The following is a 21,773-nucleotide window of genomic DNA, read 5'->3' as shown; positions in this document are numbered from 1 at the left end:
AAGACATGGGGGGTGCACAAAAGTATAGACACACACACACCATTTTTGATACATACATTAAATATGGCATTAATAGGTTGAAAAATGCAATCAGTTTTAAATCTGGAAAAAATATTTGCAGAACATGCTGGCATGAATTCAAGTATTTCTTTGTTATTAATATACATTTGAAAGCTGTTTTCTGTACTTAAGGAAAAAAAAAAAAGAAGAGTAGAGACCAGCACTCCTATTCCACCCACTTCTGTGCCCGTCCAGTGAGAGAAGTAGTTAACGGGACAGATCCTCTGAGATACTGATATCTGACACATATGCCAAGGAAAGGTTCCTCAGACAAACAGCACCCATCTACCCCCACTGACAAACCCATCAGACCTCATCAATGAGAATACTTCTCACTAAACAGCATTCTCCCTCCTACCTCCTCTAACCATTATTCATCTTTACATATGTCTCTCTTTTGCTTTTATTTGCCATCATAGAAGACAACTGTGAGGTCAGTCAGAATATTCCACCCTGCAGACTATTTTAAGAATGGTACTGACTAAGCCATGTTCAGCCCTTTAAAATTTGTTAAACATGAATTTCACACCTCCAGGAAGCAAGTATACTTTTCTTAGTTACGGTTTGTGGTCCTTTGCAAGAAGGCTGCAACGCTGCACAAATTCCCCAGACTGTGACTTGAGTAACAGTGAAGATTAAATGCATTTAAAAGAAATGAACAAAAAAGAAAAAAACCCACACCACACAAAACCAGAAAGGAACAATTTAATCATTGCTAGCACAGAAATGTCAGAGTAGGGCATCACACAGTCTATGTAACAAAACTGCGGGGTGAGGAAATTTCCTTTACAATTCACGAGTAGTTAAGGAACTAAAATCTGAAAGGAGGGATCCACCCACCTTTTCTTTCCAAATCTAACTGATAAATCTGATCGAATGCTGATCAAACTCAGCAGAGAGTCCTCTGTGAGTTTTGCACCACTTGCACTACATATGAACAACAGAACATTAGCAAGGACGGTTAACTCCTTTAAAAATACCCCAACCCGACAAGGCAGCAAAATATGAACGGCTCAACTTCAATGTGACATATGCACATTTGGAAGCTTTAACAAATAGGAATAAACCTAGATATGTCATCTTGATTTTCTCTGAATCAAGTCCCAAAATACAAACCAAAATATCCACCACGTCTCTAGGAAGAAAGACAAAACAACCAGCTGCCTTTATTTTCACAAGAACACTAACACTATCTATTCATCCTATATCTATGAGCCAAATAGCACCACTGTGCTGAAAGCATGGATTTGGGTTCTGGTATTTGGAACACGAGTTACAAAATAGCAAGATCTCTAAAAAACACAAACAAAAAAAAAAAGGTAGAAAAAGTATTATAAAGCAGACACATAATAGAAAAAAAAAAGGCATTGTTAGTAAACAAAAAATTTGGGCATCAGTTTTAAAAATTCAGAGAACTGACTGCAATTTATAACACTACACGATAAAAAAAGAAAGAAGCATACCATGCCTACAGTCTTCATCTGCTTGCCCATACTTTTTCTGAAAGGTAAAATATGAAAAGTTTAAAAATAGCATCACTCGAGTTAGCATAAACAACTACATGCTTGAATTACAAGTCTCTTAAAACGTTTAAGAATCCATTATCTTGGTTTTTTCCCAAGTGGAAAATGCAGAGAACATCAGTTACATGTCAAATATAATCTAATTAATTCTTAGAGTGCTGACTTTTTCTCCAGTTGTCAGCAAACGGACATTTTAGAAGAGAACCACGAATGGGCAAAGGTGTGTGTTTATGCACGTCTGCAGTGGCTCACAACACCTAGAAAAAAATACAAGATCTTAGCTTTATTTTCTACCCACTGCAATTATTTTTAAACTTGCACTAATATGTTGCTGTTGAAAACTGTAAGGTACGTATTTATTTACTTTCTTATCATTCGTGGTGATTTTAAAACCTGTTTTGTTTAGTAAAACAAAAAGGAAAAACTGGGGGGGGTTCCCTTTTTTTCCTCCACTGAGAAGCCTCCAAATGTCTATAGAATTTAAGTCTCTAATAGGAAGGTTTGGATTACGAGTATTTTTCCGAAGCCCCTCAAGGCTCCCTCTGCAATACTTTTCATTGTGATGAACATCCAGATAGGTGCCTCACAGGATTTTCAAAGGCATCCAGGTCAGAAACTATTACATACCGCAAAGCACCTATCTGCATATTGGCCTATGTAAATAATTTTGAGAAGTCAAGTTTGTAGGAAAACAATTTCCATTAAAAAAAAGAAAAGAAATCTTAGTTATTTCTGAATCTCTTCCCCTGAGGAGCCATAACATAAGTCATGAAGTTTCCCAGTCCTTGTTTTGTGCACTGAATAGTCCAATTCAGCCATCTATGTAAAGAATGCTTGAAAACGCTTCCTAATCAAATGGGCAAGACTCATCTTAAAACTGCCCCACAAGGTCTTAGAACTTGGCCAAATTTCTTCCACTTGGGATGAAACTGTTCCAACTCAATACATGGAGATTTGGCGTGGATGAAGCCCCTGTGGATCTGTAACGACATTTCTACAACAGAAAGGTAAGGAGGAAAGTAGGTTCATTAGGCAGGCTGTAGGCTTATTCTGAAGCACTGTAATGTCCTTTCATGCAAGTGTAGCTTTGTGTTGTTTTAAAGGAAGGACAGGAATTTGGCAATGGGATCACCTATGATTCAGGGTTACACCTCTCGCCTTGCATTTACAAACCTTTACAAAGACCTCAGTTTTCACATTTCCATTAACAATCTGCCAGAGCCTAAAAGTGACATTTTTCACCAGACACGCTCTTGCCTAGCAATGGCAAACCAGTATTTGATCATGTATTAAAAGGCTGACGTTAGGCGTATGCCACTGGAGCTAAACTAGGTATGAACCAGCTAACTGAATTCTGGCACATCTTAACTTTGCTTTTTGAGTGTTTAGATTTGCAATCTTAATTTCACGCTCTTTAAAGAGAAGGTAATTTGCTATGTAATTCAGTATAACTGTATAAACATAACACTCTAAACTCCAATATTTTGCCTTCCTGGAATATATACATATTTTAAAAGTACTTTTCTTCATTCTTTTAGAGAATTGTAATTCAGACCCAAACTATGCAGAGATCTCAATTCTGAAAATAAGCAGTACGTGGAAAACTACAAGACAGAAGACTCATAAATGCTTTAGCAATTGGGATTCTGCGCAAACGAACACGCCAATCACAGCAAAACACTGAATTTTATTTAAATCTTGACAGTACAAGATATTTGATTGCTCTTTCCAGTTCACTAGATACTATTAAAGAGTCACACTCACAAGTTGTAAAAAGGAAGCAATTCTATACAGAAGAGTCTCGATTTTGATGCGGTCGATTTCTGCCTGGCATGCCTCCGGGAGGTGAGCTGGGGGGTAATGGCTGAGGGAAAGGAGAGCCTCTGTGCAATGCTTCACTGCCACTTCATAATCCTGCTGCTTAAGGGATTCACATGCTTGTTCACATGACTTCTCTGGTCTTCTGTCTGCCATGACTCAGGGACAGAAATCCTAGAGCAGGGGCAGAGGGGATGATAAAACGTTGGTTAGCTGTATAATGGCACTGACAACTTGCCAACCAACTTCCACTCCCACCTCAAGGTGCAGTATCGCATCCCCTTCGTTTTATGCCGTTCACATCTTCTATCCCGATCTTTCTCACTAACTAACCTCTTCCCAGTCTCTCCTCCATCATTCCCAGCTCTCAGTTTCAATTCTAATTGAAGAAAGTATTTAAGCTCATGACTGATTTTAAGAATGCAAGCAGTGGTTTCAAGTTTTGAAGTCAGCACGGATTTAAGTGCTTTGCTACACCAAGGCTTTAGGTCTCTGCTGGCAGCACACTCTTTGCTTTGGAAGTGATACAACTCATTACCAACTGCTCTTTCTCCCAGCCTGCAGCCATTCGCTCCGGGACATCTTTCTCTCTAAAGCACTTCTCATCTATTCTCAGGGGAAGAACCACTCTCTCTGGCTGGGGGAAGCATAATGGGGATGGACAAGGAAGAATAACAAAGAATTGGAGGTCAACAGGAAAGCACTTTTCTCTACTTCAGTTGGTTTATTTCCAGCTAAGGCTGAGAAAGCCCGGGTACCACTGCCACACCAACACCTCCATGGGAACCTCCTAAATAAATCTAAAGCAAACATTTTTAGGGGAAAAAAACTTGAAATAGTTGTGATAAATATCAGTGTAAAAGAGAGATGACATTATCGGTCAATGCACTGAGAGAAATGGTTATCCACAATCTAAACCACCAGTAGAAAAGCAAAGACCTTGTATAATCCCTCCCTTCATTGACTTAATATTTAATATGTGATACATGTCCCTACAGACACTGCAACTTAAAGCTGACTCCACAAAACTCTGTTCTGATAACCGAAAGCAGAAAAATGTAAGAGTTTTCATTTTTATTTTTAGCAAGCAGCATGCTAATGATATTTGCGATTATGTATAACTATCATAATTGTCTCAAATAACCACCTTTAGCCCACTTTAAAAATTTGCTGCTAAAAACTTCCTTTATACATGGTATTTTTAGGTTTTTAACCAAGCAAGGTAAAGTAATTTCAAGAAGTTAACCTGAAGGTCAAATAAATGCACTTCCCCTATGCAAAAAATAATTTGTTATTGACATACGCCAAAGCCAATAAACAACAGAAATATAAACCAAACTTTCCATACATTATATCACAGTGTTCCATGTGTTCCCTACCGTTTTTTTAAATTTTATTTTCAGTATCAATATAGAAACGTAAGGAATATCGAATTTAAGACAATTTTGAGGTAAACTACCTTCCCTTTTACAATGCTTATATCCAATTTCTTGTATAAAAATGTATCTTCCCCAAAATGAAGGAACACAGGCACACACACTTTGCAGCCACCCTGATACAAATCTGTGACATTTGCCTCTTACTTAATAATGACCTGGCAAAATCCTACCTCATCCATCCAGATGTTTCTTTTTCTACTAAAAAAAGTCCCTATTTTCAGTTAGACTAGGAACAGGCAAGTAGCTTTTGCATTTTCGTACATAGGAGTAAATTCATTCATGAATTCCAATAACATTAAAGAGACTCAGTGGGATCGTTTAACCACACATTATCAGTTATAGAAATGTTAGCTATTCTTAGTCTGTTTATGCAAGGATCTTTTCTAGATATAGCTGAAAATGTTGATTTCCATTTCACTAACATTCCAGACCACAGTGAATTTTACAAATCTCAGATTTGCTTCCATAGTAATACAACACTTAATTGATGTTTTTCTCATGTACATTCTGTTTTCCTCCTAAGGGACTGAAAAGAGATAATTTCATGAACTCTGTTGTACTTTTGATATCCTCACTTCCTGGCTGACACAGAACCAAAATTCTTTTGACCAGAAGTCTCAGCAGAGCTTCTGTGCGTTTATTCCCAAAGAACTGTTTATACACAGCTCCCATCCTAGCTGACCTGGCCAGCAGAGCTGACAGCATTTGAACCCTACGTTATCCAGCTCTTCTTCTCCAACATGGCATCATGTCAAAGAAAAACACTTTTGTTTATCAGCTGTCTTACTCTGGCTGTTTTGACAAATACTGAACTAACTTGTTTGAGGAGAATCCAGGCTTCACAGACACAGCAGTGACCCTACTGCACTGCAAAGGCCACACGATTTCTTTAGTCAACTCGAAGACTCAAAGCACTTCAGAGTGTAGAACTGACCCCGAGCAAAAACCTAGGGATTAAGGTAAGTGGAGCTAAGAGAAGTCAGCAGTAGGCTGTTTGGATAACTGGGCTAAACTGAGTCACACTATTGGTATTCCAGAGTGTAATTAAAAAACCCACTGAAGTCATGGTGATCGATTAGGAGCTGCTGCAGGGTCATTTAATTTTACAAAATATAATCTAATCATAACAAAGAAAACCAGTATGTGGACAACATATGGAAAATTATACACTCCGGCTCTCAGATTCCATTTATATCCATATACCCAGACACAAACATGCACATTTATGGGATATTTGCACCATCTACTTCAGACTCCTATCCAGCTGTTCCTTGGAGGCACTTGACTCTTCCTGCTGACTCTTTAAAACCCTGTGCTCCTAGCTTTGTTCCCTCAAGCTACTCATAAATTAGCAACCAAGATGTGGATGCGAATGTGAATTTCAACCCAACCGTCTTAAAGTCTTGTCTATTGTAATATCTGACCTACGCATTCTTTGAATTATTTCAGAACAGTTAATGTCTTAACAGCCAAAGAGCAGAGACATCTGTCAAAGAAAATAATTTGGCATTCTATATTTATTTTCAAAAATTTCAAATGTAAAACTGGAATTTCTATATTCATAAGAATAGAAATTATTACAGATTAGGATTGAAAGCTACAGTGTCACAAGGTCTGCGCAACATTCCCAACTCTCTGCAAAACAGAGCAAATAGCCTATGCACTCCTTCTATCTGTAAAACTGAGATTAAAATACTAAGCACGTAACAGAACAAACATCAGGATTATTCATTTTCTCAAAACAGCCTGAAGAACGACATGCCAGAAGACTTCTAAATTCAAATTTGGGTACAATTTATTCTAATAGCAAAGCTTAATGCATCTTCAAAATGCTGAAGAAACAGTAAAAAGGCCGATTCTGGCTATCTCAAGTTACACATCTAGAATAGCAGAGCTACCTCAGAAATACAGGCACAATGTCTGAGCAACAGAGCCTTCGTTATCGGTGGTTAATTCAAAGCATTTCTCAGCTTCGAATCATCTCACACAGCACCACTGCCTACAGAAAAGCTCCAGATTTCTGCACTCGAGTAAAAACATAGTGCGCGTGAATGCCACCTGATGTGACAGCGAGCATCATGCTGACAGCTTACGCAAGTCTTCCTCACTGGCTAATCCAGAAATCCAACCCTAGCATCATACTTTGTACCTCAAAAAAACTCCTGCCTCTATGTAGAAGAAAACTTACTGGTCTTAAGATTTTTTGAAGGCCAAATTGCGCTCAGCTTATCTTCCACAAGATATCATTTAAAAGAACTAGTTAGTTCCAACTGGTGTAACTTAACCCTTGGTGGCTTTTTCAATGAAGTGTGTGGGATTTTTTTTTTCCCTTAAAACTAATGATTTTTAAGCTCAATATTCTAACGGGTATTTTGCCTTCTTTCCAAGGGTATTCTGTAAACAAACATGAAAAGAGTAACTAATCTGCAGCTTAAACTACCCATTTTCCCTGCAGAAGTGCAGAGGGGGCTGGGACAGGCAGAGGGAGAGTCTGAGGAGGAAGAGCGATAAACACTGTGATCTACAGTCAGTTATTTTCAAGTAAACACTATGGCCTCTTAGTGTGCAGAAGGCTTTTGAAGAATTGCTCCACAGTCCGATGACTCCAATTTCAAACTAAAAATCAATGTAGGAAGAGAGAACATAGTGAACTAAAATTTTAGAGTTCCACAGCAGTTTAACTCATGACTGTGCGTCTTCATGCTTCACAGCTCACTGACATGTTTTATGGAACCAAAAGGTCCATACATTAAGAAAATAAGTTTAAGCATGAGCCAGTTTCTAAAAAATTTCAGACAGATGCTTTTTCAATTCACTGTAAAGCATCTAGTCAGATAACTCTCGCTGTACTTCATAAATAAACAGATTAGAGGGCACAATGCTGTTCCTATTAATGTTATTGGCAAAATTCCCAATGTCTGCCAAGACAGAAGGATCAGATCCAAGGTCTCGCATGCCAAGCTGACAAACAGTAGACAAATCAGTAAATATTTGCATATTTTAACCAGACATTAACATCTCTTGTAAAGATTTATGCTAAAGCAACGATGTTCAACTTGCAGTCCTACAGAGACCGGTAGGAATTTACTGTCAACTGAATACACTTCAAGAGCCACATCCTGAGATTCACAAACTGAAGCAAATGAATGAGACCCATTGCCATGGGGAACATGCAGGGGGAAGAGCTTCTCCAGCTGCCTCCCATTACAGTCCATAACCCTTCAAACAGTTCTGCTATGAGAAATAAGCACCCAAAAGTTCCCTGCCAAAGCTATTCAGCCGTGTCCTCCAGGTAAGAGCCCACTGCATTGCAGGAAAGAAGGGTTTGCCATTCCATTGCCTATTGCGGTCAAGCTGGCACATGCTCAGAGAAAGCAGGGCAGGAATTCAGCTCATCCTGCCCCTTTCCAAGGAAATGCATGCAGTGTCCACACTGTGTTTCCTAACCCTTGGTGATTTTTCAGCCTTTCTCGTGAACTGGAGAGGCTGGCCACCAAATTGAACAGAAATTTTGAACATGTAATTAATTCAGGTAATATGTCAAGAAAAGACAGCTGGTTTATCCTAACTTCCCAGCAATTCCATTTAAGGGGCAGAAAGAGATTTACTAGATTTATTTTTCAGGATGGCCGCTCTGTCATTCCCCATTAAGTTCCAAACTCCAAGTCAATTTGGATTTCACAGAAGTCTTGAAGATGTTGCAAGTTTTATGAAAAATGTGTAACAAGACAGATAACAGAGATCCAGATTTTTTAGTCCACACAGGGAAAAGAGAAGTTATAACTCAGCCTCTTATTGATACCGAGAGGTCAGTTACCCCATTACATACTGCCATGTACTGCCATTTACCCATCGAGAGAGAGCACTGTACCAAAATATCCAAAGCAAAAATCTTGTTATTCTTGCCCATAATGACAAAAGCCATGAACTGCATTCATCAACTTAACTCCTCAAGGATTCATCCAGCAGTTTCCAGGTTTCACTAAAGCAGAGTTTCCAAACTTTTTAGACTACAAATACTAGCAGTACACATCACATAGCACTTTGAAATCTGTTACTGGTAAAACTGAGATGCAAACAATTCATATGCGAAGGTCCCGAAAATGCTCTGATTCCATAAAACGGTAAAGTAATATTTGGGAAGTCAGAAAGTTGATACGGACACAATCCCTGTGACTGAAGAGTCTTCCAGTTGCCTTCCACTGAAACTTATCAGGAAAAGACTGATAGGATACTTGAATTTACACAGCTACGGAAAGATCTGGGTTTGTTTAATAATTTGGATTAATTACAATATATTGAGCTTACTACACAATAAAATTGTTAGCCACTGTGAACAAGACAACATTAGAGTAAAAAATGATGGGTCACCAAAACCCAATGATCAAGAGTCTGCAAACAAATTGCATTTGTCTGTCCACATACTAAAACAGGGAATAATACTTCTAGCTGTTAAGTTGCATTAAACAGTTGCTCTGGCATCTCTAGTGAACCCCTCTTAAGGCACACTTGCACCTCTAGATAACGTTATCTGATTGATTTTTTTTAGTAGTAGTCCAAAATACCACCCAACTACCTTTAGATTAGTAAAATAAAACTGAAGATCTATTATTTTCCTTGCCTATAGTGATAAAGATATCTTTGCCTTATGACAAAGAAATACTTTATTCAAATGCAAAATACAGAAGCCACTTACAGACACATAAAGAAAAAATGCACTTGTCTAGTGTCATGACATATACATCATAAATAATCCCACACTCAGAAATCATTTACTAAAATGAGAGGAGATAATGACAGTGCGCTATAACAATGTGAAAGATTAACAGAACAGAGAGAAAAAGGATGGTGCATCTTTCATGTGGAGGGTGCAGAAAAGAATAATATGAAAGGTGCTTTTGCTTTTTTAAGAAAAATATAATAGCAGAGATCTTAGGTACTCATTATGGCAGCTATGGCTGAAGTCAGTAATATCAGTTCTACACAGTGCTCAAAATGCACTGCACACCTTACAGAACAAATACAAAAATCTCCACTCTTGAGAGAGGACAATCTAATCAGTTTTCTGAAATAACTGAATTACTCTGGTTAATGTTGTACAACTCCAGGCAAAATGACCCTACTTTAAATTCCAAAAATGATGTTAACTCTGAGACGGAGCATACAGAATGAGGAAAGCTTATGTCAAGGTTTTATTACATAGCATAATAACAGCAAGAACTTCTGCTACATGGCCATTAAGGAACACAGTATGCTTGATTTCAGGAAGGAGAAAAAAACGGAATTAAGAGGTTCATGGTGTCCCCTAACATTAAACACTTAGATTATCTTTCCACGTTGAAAAAAGAGAGCACCATAAATTAGGAGGACAAGTGATTTGTGGCCACATAAATGGAGCCTTGAGTCTGATCCTGTTAGCTTAATGTATAGAATAAATATATCAACATTTACTGAAAAAGGAACAAGTGCCTGTGAGTGGTTTACCATTGACATAACAATAGTAACAAAAATACAGCACCAGCTGATATTAACAGCAAATGCCCTCCACATCTGGATCCTTTCTGTCCTTTAAATCATTTTACATCCATCACAGATAGCAACAAGTTTGATTTTATTGTGTGCCGGTTACGATTTCAGTACAGGAACTTTATTAAGTGATTATTAACACTTTATTGCCTTTACTAATCTCCCTTGTTTTCATTTCAAAAAGAGCAGCAGAAAGGACAACCTACAGCAATACACACACACAGACAAACTAGCTGTCTTCGGCTCAAAATCTGAAAACAACTCGTGGCCTCAGCACGTGTAACCACCTCATCCACCATACGAGTATCCCTAATATCTTCATCTCTGCCTTTAAAAATATCCTTTTTCACACAGCTGTCTGAAAACATTGCCTACCTTGATGAAATTAAGCAAAAGACATGGCAAGTCAAAGCAGAACATCTACCTGGCGCGTACTCGCTTTGTCTGAAAGTCATCCATAACTGCCTGATACAAGATTCCTGTTAAATACATCCATATATTACATTCATTAAAATTACAGTATACATACTAGGTTGTAAAGTTTGATGCTGAAAGTTTGTGTAATGACAAAAGTATCTGTACAAGCTTATGTTGGCCCTTCTGTGTGTCTGCATTATGACACAGCCTTTAACTGTATTAGTCACATTCCGCATTTTCCAAGGGCTACCTGGCGGAATGCACGGGCAGAACAGAGGCTGCCTGCTTAATGGACACAGTTAAACACTGCAGCATAGTCCGAAGGCCTTATTCACTGCATGCTACTCCAATCGGGTTCTCAAGACCACATTTTAATGAACTTTTCAATAATGCTTCAAATACTGCAACCAAACACTTCACAAGCACTAAAATATCTTTATCCTTCTGAAGTTATTCCCAATTTACAAAGACTTAAGACATTAAAACACATTAAAGCCAAAAGTTTCTATAAACTTCTTATATTCAGATTAAGATGACAGGGAGTTGTTCTTCCCCATTACGCTCTGCCCTGTAGGTACAGCCCTTCATATGATCAAAGCTGAACACCCAGTATCTGCAGAGCAACTTAAGAGCAGTCAGCGTTTCTCTACATCTCAACATAGAAGAGTTCATTAGAAATACAGAAAATGAAGTGCAGCAAAGATAGGGCTTAAAAATGATTTGCCATTGGTTTGGAATTTTTTTTGCCATTTCTTACTCCATTTCTGAAACATTTCCTAATTTATGCAAATAGCGTATTCCAACAAACAGCTGTATTAGCGTTATAAAACAAATTATATGTACCCACACAGTACAGCCTCCCTTCTATTTCTTTCTTTTGAGCACTAATATTTTTCAATCTCAAAGTTCTTGTTCAGCCACTCCCATTTCCACACTTATTCTATATATTCTGCAAAAAATGTGCATCTGGCACCTTCTGTTTAAACCCAGCTGCTGTTTCCTGTGTGCTGCATGACAGTAGAGCTGCTAGGGGAGCGCAATGGGCTAACATGAGCACAGAAGGGCAATTCTCCGGGCTCTCATTTTTGTCCAAAATCATACCAAGGAGGAACACAACAGAAACACAAACTGCAGAAAGCCCTTGCCTTCAACTGAAAATCCCATTTAGCTCAGGCTGAAGTATATTCACTGCAGGAATGATCTTTTAGATTTGTCCTAAATGCTAATACGACCAAGGCCAAGCATCTAATTCACAGAGCTGATAACAAGCATATCCTTGGCAGAAAAATCATATTATACCACATCTCAACTTTTTACAAAGCAGCACTGTAGGACATTAGATGTTTGGGTTTTTTTATTGTGAACATCAGAATAGATTTTTGCCCAATTTTCAGGAAAGAATGAATAGTGTTGGCAGAACCCCTCCCTTCCTTCACAGCACCCGCAAAGTCAGCCTGTGATAAATACCTTCCATGGGAAATTTCAACCCAAATAATTAAAATTTGGCAAGTAATAACCAACTGAAAAGAGGAGCACGTCATAGTAAGCATCAGGTAACATACTAATAGGCGGTGCTTCTGCCCCACCTAAAGTTCTTTTGGCTCCCTCATAGAAAAATCTTCACATCAACAGTCTTTCATAACAACCAGTTAACAGCAGCAGTTCGTATTTCATATACTTACATGTTCTTACTGCTTTTGGAGAGTTGAGTTTCTCACACTTATCCAAGATGAGGGCATTTTAAATGAAATATTGTCCCACAGTTGCCATTTTATCCCCATAACAACATCACCAATTACTTACTAAAAAAAATACATTAGAAAAGTAATTTAATCTTTGCTTCTCTTAATGAAATTTGCCAGAGAAAAACAAAGGAAAAAATCAGCACTGCACGACCAGGCAGCTCTCCGTGGAGCAGCAACAACCTGCAAGTCGCAAACACACCTTGCAGAAGAATACAGTATTCACATTCTAAAAGCAGTTCTAGATATCATAATCCACAACTTCTAAAACTATAAACCACTTGTAGCAGAACCTCCCTTTAAAATGTTTGAACAACAGAACATGGCTTTGTTCCCGCGTGTCTCTGCACATTTCACAATATAACGTTTAGTAACAGTTTTGAACAAAAAAAAAAAGTGAACAGCATTAGTTGTAAGGACTTACACAGTCATTTAATTACCAATATTCTTCTGCGCTGAGTCAGAAGACATTGCCAAAAGTCCTTTTCGAGAAGTGTCTGCTGTATGATCTATAGGTAAACCTATGCATAAGCCACTAAATATCTGTCACCAAGTTTTCAAAGTGCCAAGCAAGTACAAAAGTGCATTCCAAAGAAACACAAAGGGGAGTCAAAGATTCCCAACCACAATTTCAACACAAAACACATATCAGGATACTTACAAATGTATTTCAGAAGTTTGAATGCAAAAAACATATGCCACAAAGTTTTCCATGATAGTCACTGAACTTGCCAATCGTACAGCACTGTCTTCAGAGAGCACCTGACCACAGTTCATTCGCCGCAGTTCACCAATTTAATCAGTCTTGAAGACAGAATCAAAATTAGCAGTTCCTAACTTTGTCTTGTGCTCTTTTTGCAGTTTCCTCCAATACAGTGGTATTTGCATTTCAGCAATAAAATGCAAATTAAATTTAGGAACTTATTTATCATAGCATACGCCCTTTGGAAAACCCCATGCAAACTCTTTTCTCCCCCTCAACAGCTAAGCAGCTCCAAAGCTCAGTGGTTCAATTCACGTTTTCTCTTCCTAACAGGAATACTGTAGCAATGGTAAAGTCTTGCATCAATTGTCAAACTTTCACTTTCATACAAGAACTTTCTCCACTCTTGTGTCCACTGCAAAGCAGCTCACTCCTATGACCAGATCCATTTAAAGAACACAGCTCTGCTCATCAGAGCAAAGGCAGATGCTACAGGTACATCTCACAGTTTAACAGTTGGGTTAGGGAAAAAAAAAAAAGCTCCCTGTTAATTTTCTGTTTGAGATTCAAAATATGAATCAATCTTTCAACTCATTCAAGAGGCAAAAGAATGTAAAAATCTCCATGCTGAACACCTAATGATACTGCACAGTTACGGTGCATGGTTCACGACCTGAACACAGAAATAAGCCACCAAGTTGTGACACAAAAGAGGAAAATTTCCTTTCAATACACCTCAGTCTCCACTGCAGCATTATAACGAACACATATTTATTATAGTAGTGAATAATACTGTGACTGAGGTTTCTGTCACGCATTTATACCATGCTTAGTGCAAAAGGGTCCTACGATAAAGGATTTAATAACACAATCATGCCACCCACAGATATTTCTCACCCAAAACCATAGCTATTATGTAACTTTGTATGTTATTTTTGTTTTCAAAGTTCAAAGCAATAACTAACCTCCGCTACTAAAAATCTTTATTGTAACCTTTGAAATTCATTCTTATGAGACTGTGCTTCAAATACTTTTGCATAAAATAGCTAAGCCTGACTTGGGGAGTTGCCTCTTAACTCTGTATTTTAATGACTTTAACCCTTCTGCACCTGGACAATGTTTTTATAATGTCCTCATTTCCTCTCCCTCAAGTGCATCTACACAATACCACCAGCAGGTTCAATTTTTAGACCTCTCTCAAGAACAGACTCTGGATTCCCATGTTCTCCTTGCACAGCAAACCCTATGGGCAACACAATAATTTCTACCCAAACCACAAGTTTCCCAACAGCATTCACCCTACTCATTCCTTTTGAAAGGAACATCGGAGATTCAGTCACGTATTTCAATCCCCACTCAAAGGACAGACCTCAGGAATGAGTAACGATCCTACTGCGGTTAATGGCACAATTCTCACAAAGCTTCAGAAGGAAAGCAGTGCATAGCCCAGCCAAATAAATATAAACAAAACTACAGCCAAGTAATATCAGTCAATTCAAATGACAAAAGAAATGTCCTGGACCATTCCAAACGTGTGAGTGTCTTCAGATATGGCCAGAGTACAGTTACCTCAAAACCATTAGCACAAACAACTATAATCAAAAACATCACTTTAATAAAATACCCAGAGCACTCGGCTACAACACCCGCACTAGCACAGATCCAGAAGTATGCTAAGAAAACATTCCCCTTAACTCCCTCCCTGAGCAGACAATGAGAAAAGCCCAACAAATTCCTGCTCTCGAGACAGCAGAGGATGAGATGCAAGGCAGCTATCGTGGCTGGTGAAGAGTATCTGGGAATCCCAGACCACTGACAGGGAATGGAGTTGAGAGCAGTGAAGGAACGTTACTTGGGAACAGAAGCACACTGCCTGTCCTTTTTCCCCACAAAATTATGCCAGGACAAAATTAAATGATCACTTACAAAAATACAGATTATCTTAAATTAGGTGAGAAGATATAAGGAAGAAGCATTATTTTATACGCTGCTAAAATCATCATGCTTTTCAATTATGGCATTCTGCGTTTATTATGTCCACAAAAATTTGCTACTTTCTTGGTTTGCTGAACCACTAAATATTTTCCAGCAAATTAAACACTCATGCTGCATTACTAACAAACAAGATTCTCAAAAACAGCTCTTGTTGTGTTACGCATTTCCCTCCTGCCACGGGGTCTGAAGAGCTCTGAAAGATCTCTGAGGCATATTTAAGCAGTGCAAATTTTAGTGTTTTGATGAATACAATATTTTTGCTATATATAACTATGAAAAAAACCCAACTGTGAAATTCACAGACTGAAAGATCATTTCTAAATAATTTACCCTAACTAGCTCAGACGAACCCTCATACCGCTCACATTTCCAGCTTTCACTTTCTGCCACTCCAACATTCAACATTTTGTACCTAATATAATTTTGCTGTTCTTTTTTATTCCAATGGTTAGTCAGTATAGTCCTGAGAACCGTCTTCCTTGCTGCTTACAAACAGAAGGCATCATGAACTCTATTTCCCCAGTCCACATGCAAGTCAGAGATTGAAACCATCTCCCTCATCGCAACACTCTTCATGCAATTGGTACTTCCTGAGACTAAGAGAAACAAATCCCACAACAGTTTACAGTAGCATCTCCAAAGCATCTCTTTCCATAAAATCACTTATAAAAACTCTTGCTACCAACTCAAGAGCTCTGTCTACATGCTGTTCTTGGAAAAAAAAAATGTATAGTTCAGTGTTGTTAATTCTAAATTACCTTCTTGCTAAAGTTCAAGTCTTCTAGCATCTGACAAAGACTCTGTGGCATTTAGAAAATTTCATGGTTTGTACTCATTCAGAAGTAGGATAGGGCTATAGTAACCACTCAAACTTCTTAGTCATTAAATGGAACCTCTCAGTGTAGTAAAATTACATTTAAGAAGCACACAGATTGAAATCTATGTTTTTTCATCTGGCTTTTCTGTAATAAGTCTGCAATGTGGTATTTTGGAGGACTGAGAAAAGACTGGGTAAATAACCAGCATATTTCTATTAAATTTGCGTCAATGAATTTGCATATAAAATTACAGAGAAACATCTAGTTATTATATTATAGCCACATTAAGTATCCTTTAACGTCAACTAGCAGCGCCATGGAAATGCAATAGAATAACAAATTCTCACCCATGGGTAATTACAATCTCCCTGCTTAAATTCCTAAGCACTTCCTTCCCTACAGTAATATTCACTTTTCTGTGTTTCTCAGACATGAGTGATTGCTTCTGGATGAGGTCTCATGTTGTAAACATTTGTGTGAAGAGAAGATGAAAGCTCAGTAAGCAAGACCATTTTCAAATAAGGCACTCGAATTACATATCAATACCACCGTAACAAAATCACCAGAAGCCAGCCTGTTTCTGTAGAGCGATCTGACATCACAACTCCTAATTTCACTATCTATAAAGTTCAGTTATTTTTTTTCTCCCTCCACCAAAAAAAACCAACCAAAACTAGGAGAAAACAAGTGTTTACTTTCCCAGACAAAATCTCCAGACAAAGTATTCCTTCATTTTTTTTATTCCATACCAATGCTGAGTGCAAACTTTCGAAAAAGCAGTCTCTTTTTCAATATTCTCTCTTTTTCCTTCCTTGCTGAAAAAAGAATGACAATCACAGAAGACTACCAAAAGGAGTAAGAATTCAAACATATAATGTACGACGTCTTTAAATGTGTGTCATTGCTATACATAAACATAAGCGCTGACTACTGCCAAAGGCCACAGAAGAAATAGCAAGGCAAACAAGAACAAAAAAAGGAAAGTCTTGATTGTTCTGATAATCTAGCCCATAATACTTCCATTTAAAGGGGAAAAAAACATACACCATGCAGTGATAGTGGGATCTTGCCTTAGGACCTCAACGAAAGAAGTGAGAAATGATTCCACAGCTTTGACAGGCAAGCAGGAGGGAAGATGAGGGATACAGTATTTGTTCTCCCCCACGATGACCCACTGGCAGCCTTGTACGAAGAGGAACACGGGGGATCTGCTGCCAGGAAAAAGCCTTTAACGCTAGGAAACAAGTAAAGACAGGATTCACAGTTCCTGGCCTACTGATCCCCTAGGCAGGGCGAATGCCAGCTGTCTGACTACTCTATCCCTAAGGTAGAGCAGAATGACACCATCCCTCCTTTCGCTCCCCACGCCAGCTTTCCCCAGCTACCCAGGCTGTGCACAGGAGACAGGATTTAAATGATTACAAAAGGTTTTTCTCATTTAGATTTCAGTCCCACAGCCAAACCCATCCAGGTACCACTGACCTCAGGAAGGAGCGCCAGTGAGGTGAAGGATTCAAGGGCTTTCAGCTAATAATGTGAATTGCTCCAGCAATTGCTTCTGCCATTACTAAAATGAAAACACCTAGAGTAAAGTGCAATGGCAAATGTGAGCTGACAGTAAACAACAAATAAAAAGAAAAACACACTGAAAGTCAGAAAGAATATCCAGCTATAACAGCAAAGGGGATTTTAGTAGTGAAAATAATCACCAACATCGAAGAAAATATGTCATCAGACTACTAAATTAACAGACCTGGAAAACATCAGCAATATTGCCCAACTCTTACACAGACTCTTTCATCCACAGGCATCAAGACTCTTTACAAGCTGGTAAGAATCACTATTCCTATTTTAAATTCCTTCAAAGGAAAGCATAAACAGGTGAAGTGATTTGCATCAGGCTGCCCAGACCTCTCAAGCACTGGGCCTGTACCATATCCTCTTGGAAATATTACCTCCGCAAACCGTCTAGACACAGTTACATTTTTTTGAGATAGGAATTTTTCCACAAATGAAACCTTAGAGCAGAAATTCTCTCCAAACTACAGCCTTTCTCCTGCAACCAGATCTACTAACACCAATGCCAAAGCCCAGGGGCAACTTCTCTGAAATCAATTTCACAAAGGGAAAGGATCCTTCCTCCATCACAGATCAAGAAGCAGAACTGGGAAAATTTACAGATTAAGGTGCTGCTTCCACATCTCCCTGTAATTTTCTGTCTGTTGGGGAGAGGAAAAAAAAAAAGATCCCCACCCCCCAAAAAAAAACCAACAGAAAAACAAGAAGGAAAAAAACCACCCAAAAAAAAAGAACAGCTATTAAAACCTTTTGAGTCCTAAACCCATTGCTTTAAGAGGCCTCTTTAATAGAAAAGTTTATCTGGGTGACTTAAAAAGGCACAGGGTCTGCATGAATTAAAGAAGGGGAAACACACTCTGTGTGTTTTGCAAGTCAAAAAAATTGATGGAGGTGAGGAGTGATAATAGAAATATGATTTCAGCTAGGGAAAAAAATAGTAATTTCTGCTTTCATAACAAATTACAAAGAGAACTCAATTTTATCAGTAATAACACATAAAATGTTCTTTCGCTTACCAATAAAGAAAAACTGTTCTTATAATTAAAGTTCAATCAGAAAAGCTTAACTCTGCTTTCGCCACTCAATTTCTGCGCTGTAAAAGCTAAGCCTACTAAAGTCTGATCCTTCTAAGAGCGAATCCCTTGGTTTGCATCCAAGCAGGGGGTCACCCGTACACCCTCTCCTCAGCTAAGTTTCAACTGCACGTTCAAAATCAGCTCCTCACAGCAGAGGACCACCAAGTTGTCCAGCATCTCCAGACTGTCGCAATCAAACAAGTTTTGCCATTTAGGAGAACTTGGAGTTTTCATTCACAATCTGCAATGACTCAAAAGTACTGAAACAATTTAATTTAAAAATGCATCACCTTAAAACCTTCCTGTTCTGCCAATCAATCCTGGAAAATAATGCAAGCTTGCCAAGTATCACTTCATTTAATTTGGGGTTGTGTTTTGTTTTGTTTTTTTTCCACAAAGGAATGTGTCTCTTCTTAAAATACATAAATGGAGGGGGAATATTTTATCCTTTGCCGTGTTTTAATTACACTATTTATTAAGAACAACAATATTAGAAGACTCCCAACAATTCAAACCATCCTAACAAGACTAGCTGTGATGCACTCAAATCTGCCAATGGGGATATTCACTTGTAGGACATTTTTGTCTCTTAAAACTGAATTCACTTATTTCTTCAATGAAAAGGAAAATATGCTATTGTAAAACTTCACCTCAAGCTCACTGTACCCCAATAATGAAAAAACCCTGCCACCTTGTTACCTTATTCATTTTGTCATTAATTGGACAGCAGCTTTGCAACTGTTTCCCTGCAGTTACTCCTTAATTTCCACCAGTGGTCTGTTTGTGTTACTATAATCAAACAACAACAGCTTGACTAACAATGCACTGAAGCCAACCTTCACTCATTTGGAAATTCAGAAAAGGACATGAAACACCCTAGGAGGGGTAACACAAATGTTTTCCCTACTTGTGCCTTTCCCCGAAACACAGATAGATGGATGGATAAATGGATAGATAGAGGGAGTCTCTGCTGGGAAGACTGTATCGCAGCCTGCAGTATAAACTCTCCTGTCCTCAGTTTCACAACAGTTGCATTGCATCAAGGCTGATCTGGGGAGCTGGGACAGAGCACCCAACTTCTGCTCACTTGGCCCTGACAAAGCCTCCTGCAGAAAACAAAAAAACAAGCTCATCTGCCAATCCCTCCATGCTCTGAGGGGTAATTTTACAACAGCTGTTAAATTCTTTCAGTTTATTTTTCCACCCTTCCACAAACCCTACCTAAACCATTTTATTCACATCTATTTTATCACTGTTATTTCCTGGCTGTTGCTCACCGTCCCACGCCGCCCCGCCCGGTATAAAAACAAAGCTGACTCTCCCCTCCCCACATCCTCCCCTTGTCCCTTAGGGAAACCTGGGAGAGAAGGGGTTCTGCGAGGCATCTCCACTCTCCACAGAACGGTTTGGGATGGAAGGGACTTTAAAGATCATCCAGTACCAACGCCCTATCACGGAGCCCAGCGGTTCTGCAACACATCTCCACTCTCTACAGAATGGTTTGCGTTAGAAGAGAACTTAAAGATCACTCAGTTCCAACATCCCTGCCTGGAGCCAAAGGATTCTGTGAGGCATCTCCACTCTCCACAGAAGGGCTTGGGAACGGAAAGAACCTTAAATATCATCTAATTCCAATCACCTATCATGGAACCCAGGTGTTCAGTGAGGCATCTCTGCTCTCCATGGAATGGTTTGTATTGGAAGAGAATGTAAAGATCATTCAGTTCCATCCCCCTGCCTGGAGCCAAATGGTTCTGTGAGGCATCTCCACTCTCCACAGAGCAGTTTGGGATGGACGGGACCTTAAAGATCATCCAGTTCCAACACCCTATCATGGAACCCAGGGGTCCTCCGAGGCACCTCTGCTCTCCATGGAGTCATAGAATGGTTTGGGCTGGGAGGAACCTCCAAATCCCATCCATTTCCAACCCTCTGCCTCGGGCAGGGACACCTCCCACTGGACCAGGTGCTCCGAGCCCCATCCAAGCTGGCCTCCAGCCCCTCCAGGGAGAGCACATCCCCAGCTTCCCTGGGCAGCCTGGGCCGGTGCCTCCCCCCCGCTCCTCGTGCAGAACCCCTTCCCAATATCTCATCTAAACCTTCCCCTTCCAATCTGAAGCTATTCCCCCTCGCCCTATGGCTCCACGCCCCGGCTTAAAGCCCCCCGGCCGCCTCCCCGCGGCCCCTCTCGGCGCCCCGGGCCGCGCCCCCCGCCTCGCCCCGCCGGAGCCCGCGGGGTCCGGGGCAGCCGTGGGGCTCGGGCCGAGCCCGCCCGGCGGCGGCGGCGAAGCGCAGGCCCCTCGGCCCCGCGGGGCCCGGTCCCGCCGGCCTGGGCCGCCCGGGGGCCGCGGGGGCAGCGGGGGCCGCGGCGGGGCCCGTGGGAGCGCGGTGCGGCGGGGCCGGGCCGGGCCGGGCCGCGCGGGGGGCGGCGCGGGGAAGTCCGGACTTACCTGTCATTACTTTCTACGCCATCTTGGATCCACTTGTCAACGGCCCCGCGGAGCATGGTGGGAGCGCCGCCCCGCCCCCCGCGCCGCGGGACGGGCCCAGCGGGGACCGGCGGGGACGGGACCGGCAGAGGGACCGAGCGGAGATGGGAGCAAAGCGGGACGGGGCCGAAGCGGGAATAAGGATGGGGACGGGACGGGAGCGGGGATGGAGATCGGAGCGGGACCGCGGGGCAGCCGGAGCGGGGATGGGAACGGGACGAGCGGGAGAGGGAGTGGAAAGGGGGGTGGGAGTGGGACCGCGAGGCAGCGGGATGAGAGCGGGAACGGGAATGGGAATGGCACCGGGAGCGGGAATGGCACCGGGAACGGGAGTGGGAATGGCACCGGGAGAGGGAATGGAAATGGCACCGGGAGCGGGAATGGGATAGGGAACGGCACCGGGAACGGCATCGGGAGCGGGATAGGGAATGGCAACGGGAATGGGAGTAGGAAGGCACCGGGAGCGGGAATGGGAGTGGGAATGGCACTGGGAGCGGGAACGGGATAGGGAATGGCACTGGGATAGGGAATGGCACCAGGATTGGGAATGGGAGCGACAATGGCACTGGAAGTGGGAAAGGGATCAGGA

At 40.6% G+C, this 21,773-nt stretch overlaps 1 protein-coding gene across 4 annotated transcripts in view; it reads right to left on the bottom strand.

The window, feature by feature from the left end:
- HELZ (helicase with zinc finger) overlaps nucleotides 1–21,282 on the bottom strand; it is an 87,792-nt gene extending 66,510 nt beyond the window's left edge. For 2 of the 4 annotated variants that reach the window (XM_054083153.1, XM_054083154.1), the window contains exons 1-3: nucleotides 21,146–21,282; nucleotides 3,348–3,575; nucleotides 1,524–1,560 (exon numbers count right to left, since the gene is read on the bottom strand). In XM_054083153.1, the coding sequence (XP_053939128.1) occupies nucleotides 1,524–1,560; nucleotides 3,348–3,557 (247 nt within the window). In that variant the 5' untranslated portion in view covers nucleotides 3,558–3,575; nucleotides 21,146–21,282. The remainder of the gene's footprint in view (nucleotides 1–1,523; nucleotides 1,561–3,347; nucleotides 3,576–21,145) is intronic. The other 2 variants (XM_054083156.1, XM_054083155.1) reach the window with 2 other exon arrangements.
- Nucleotides 21,283–21,773: the final 491 nt, after the last annotated feature.

Source organism: Cuculus canorus, chromosome 18, assembly GCF_017976375.1.
Source record: "Cuculus canorus isolate bCucCan1 chromosome 18, bCucCan1.pri, whole genome shotgun sequence".
Taxonomy (NCBI): domain Eukaryota; kingdom Metazoa; phylum Chordata; class Aves; order Cuculiformes; family Cuculidae; genus Cuculus; species Cuculus canorus.
Note: the sequence above shows the minus strand (reverse complement) of the source record. Positions and strands in the feature narration are given on the sequence as shown.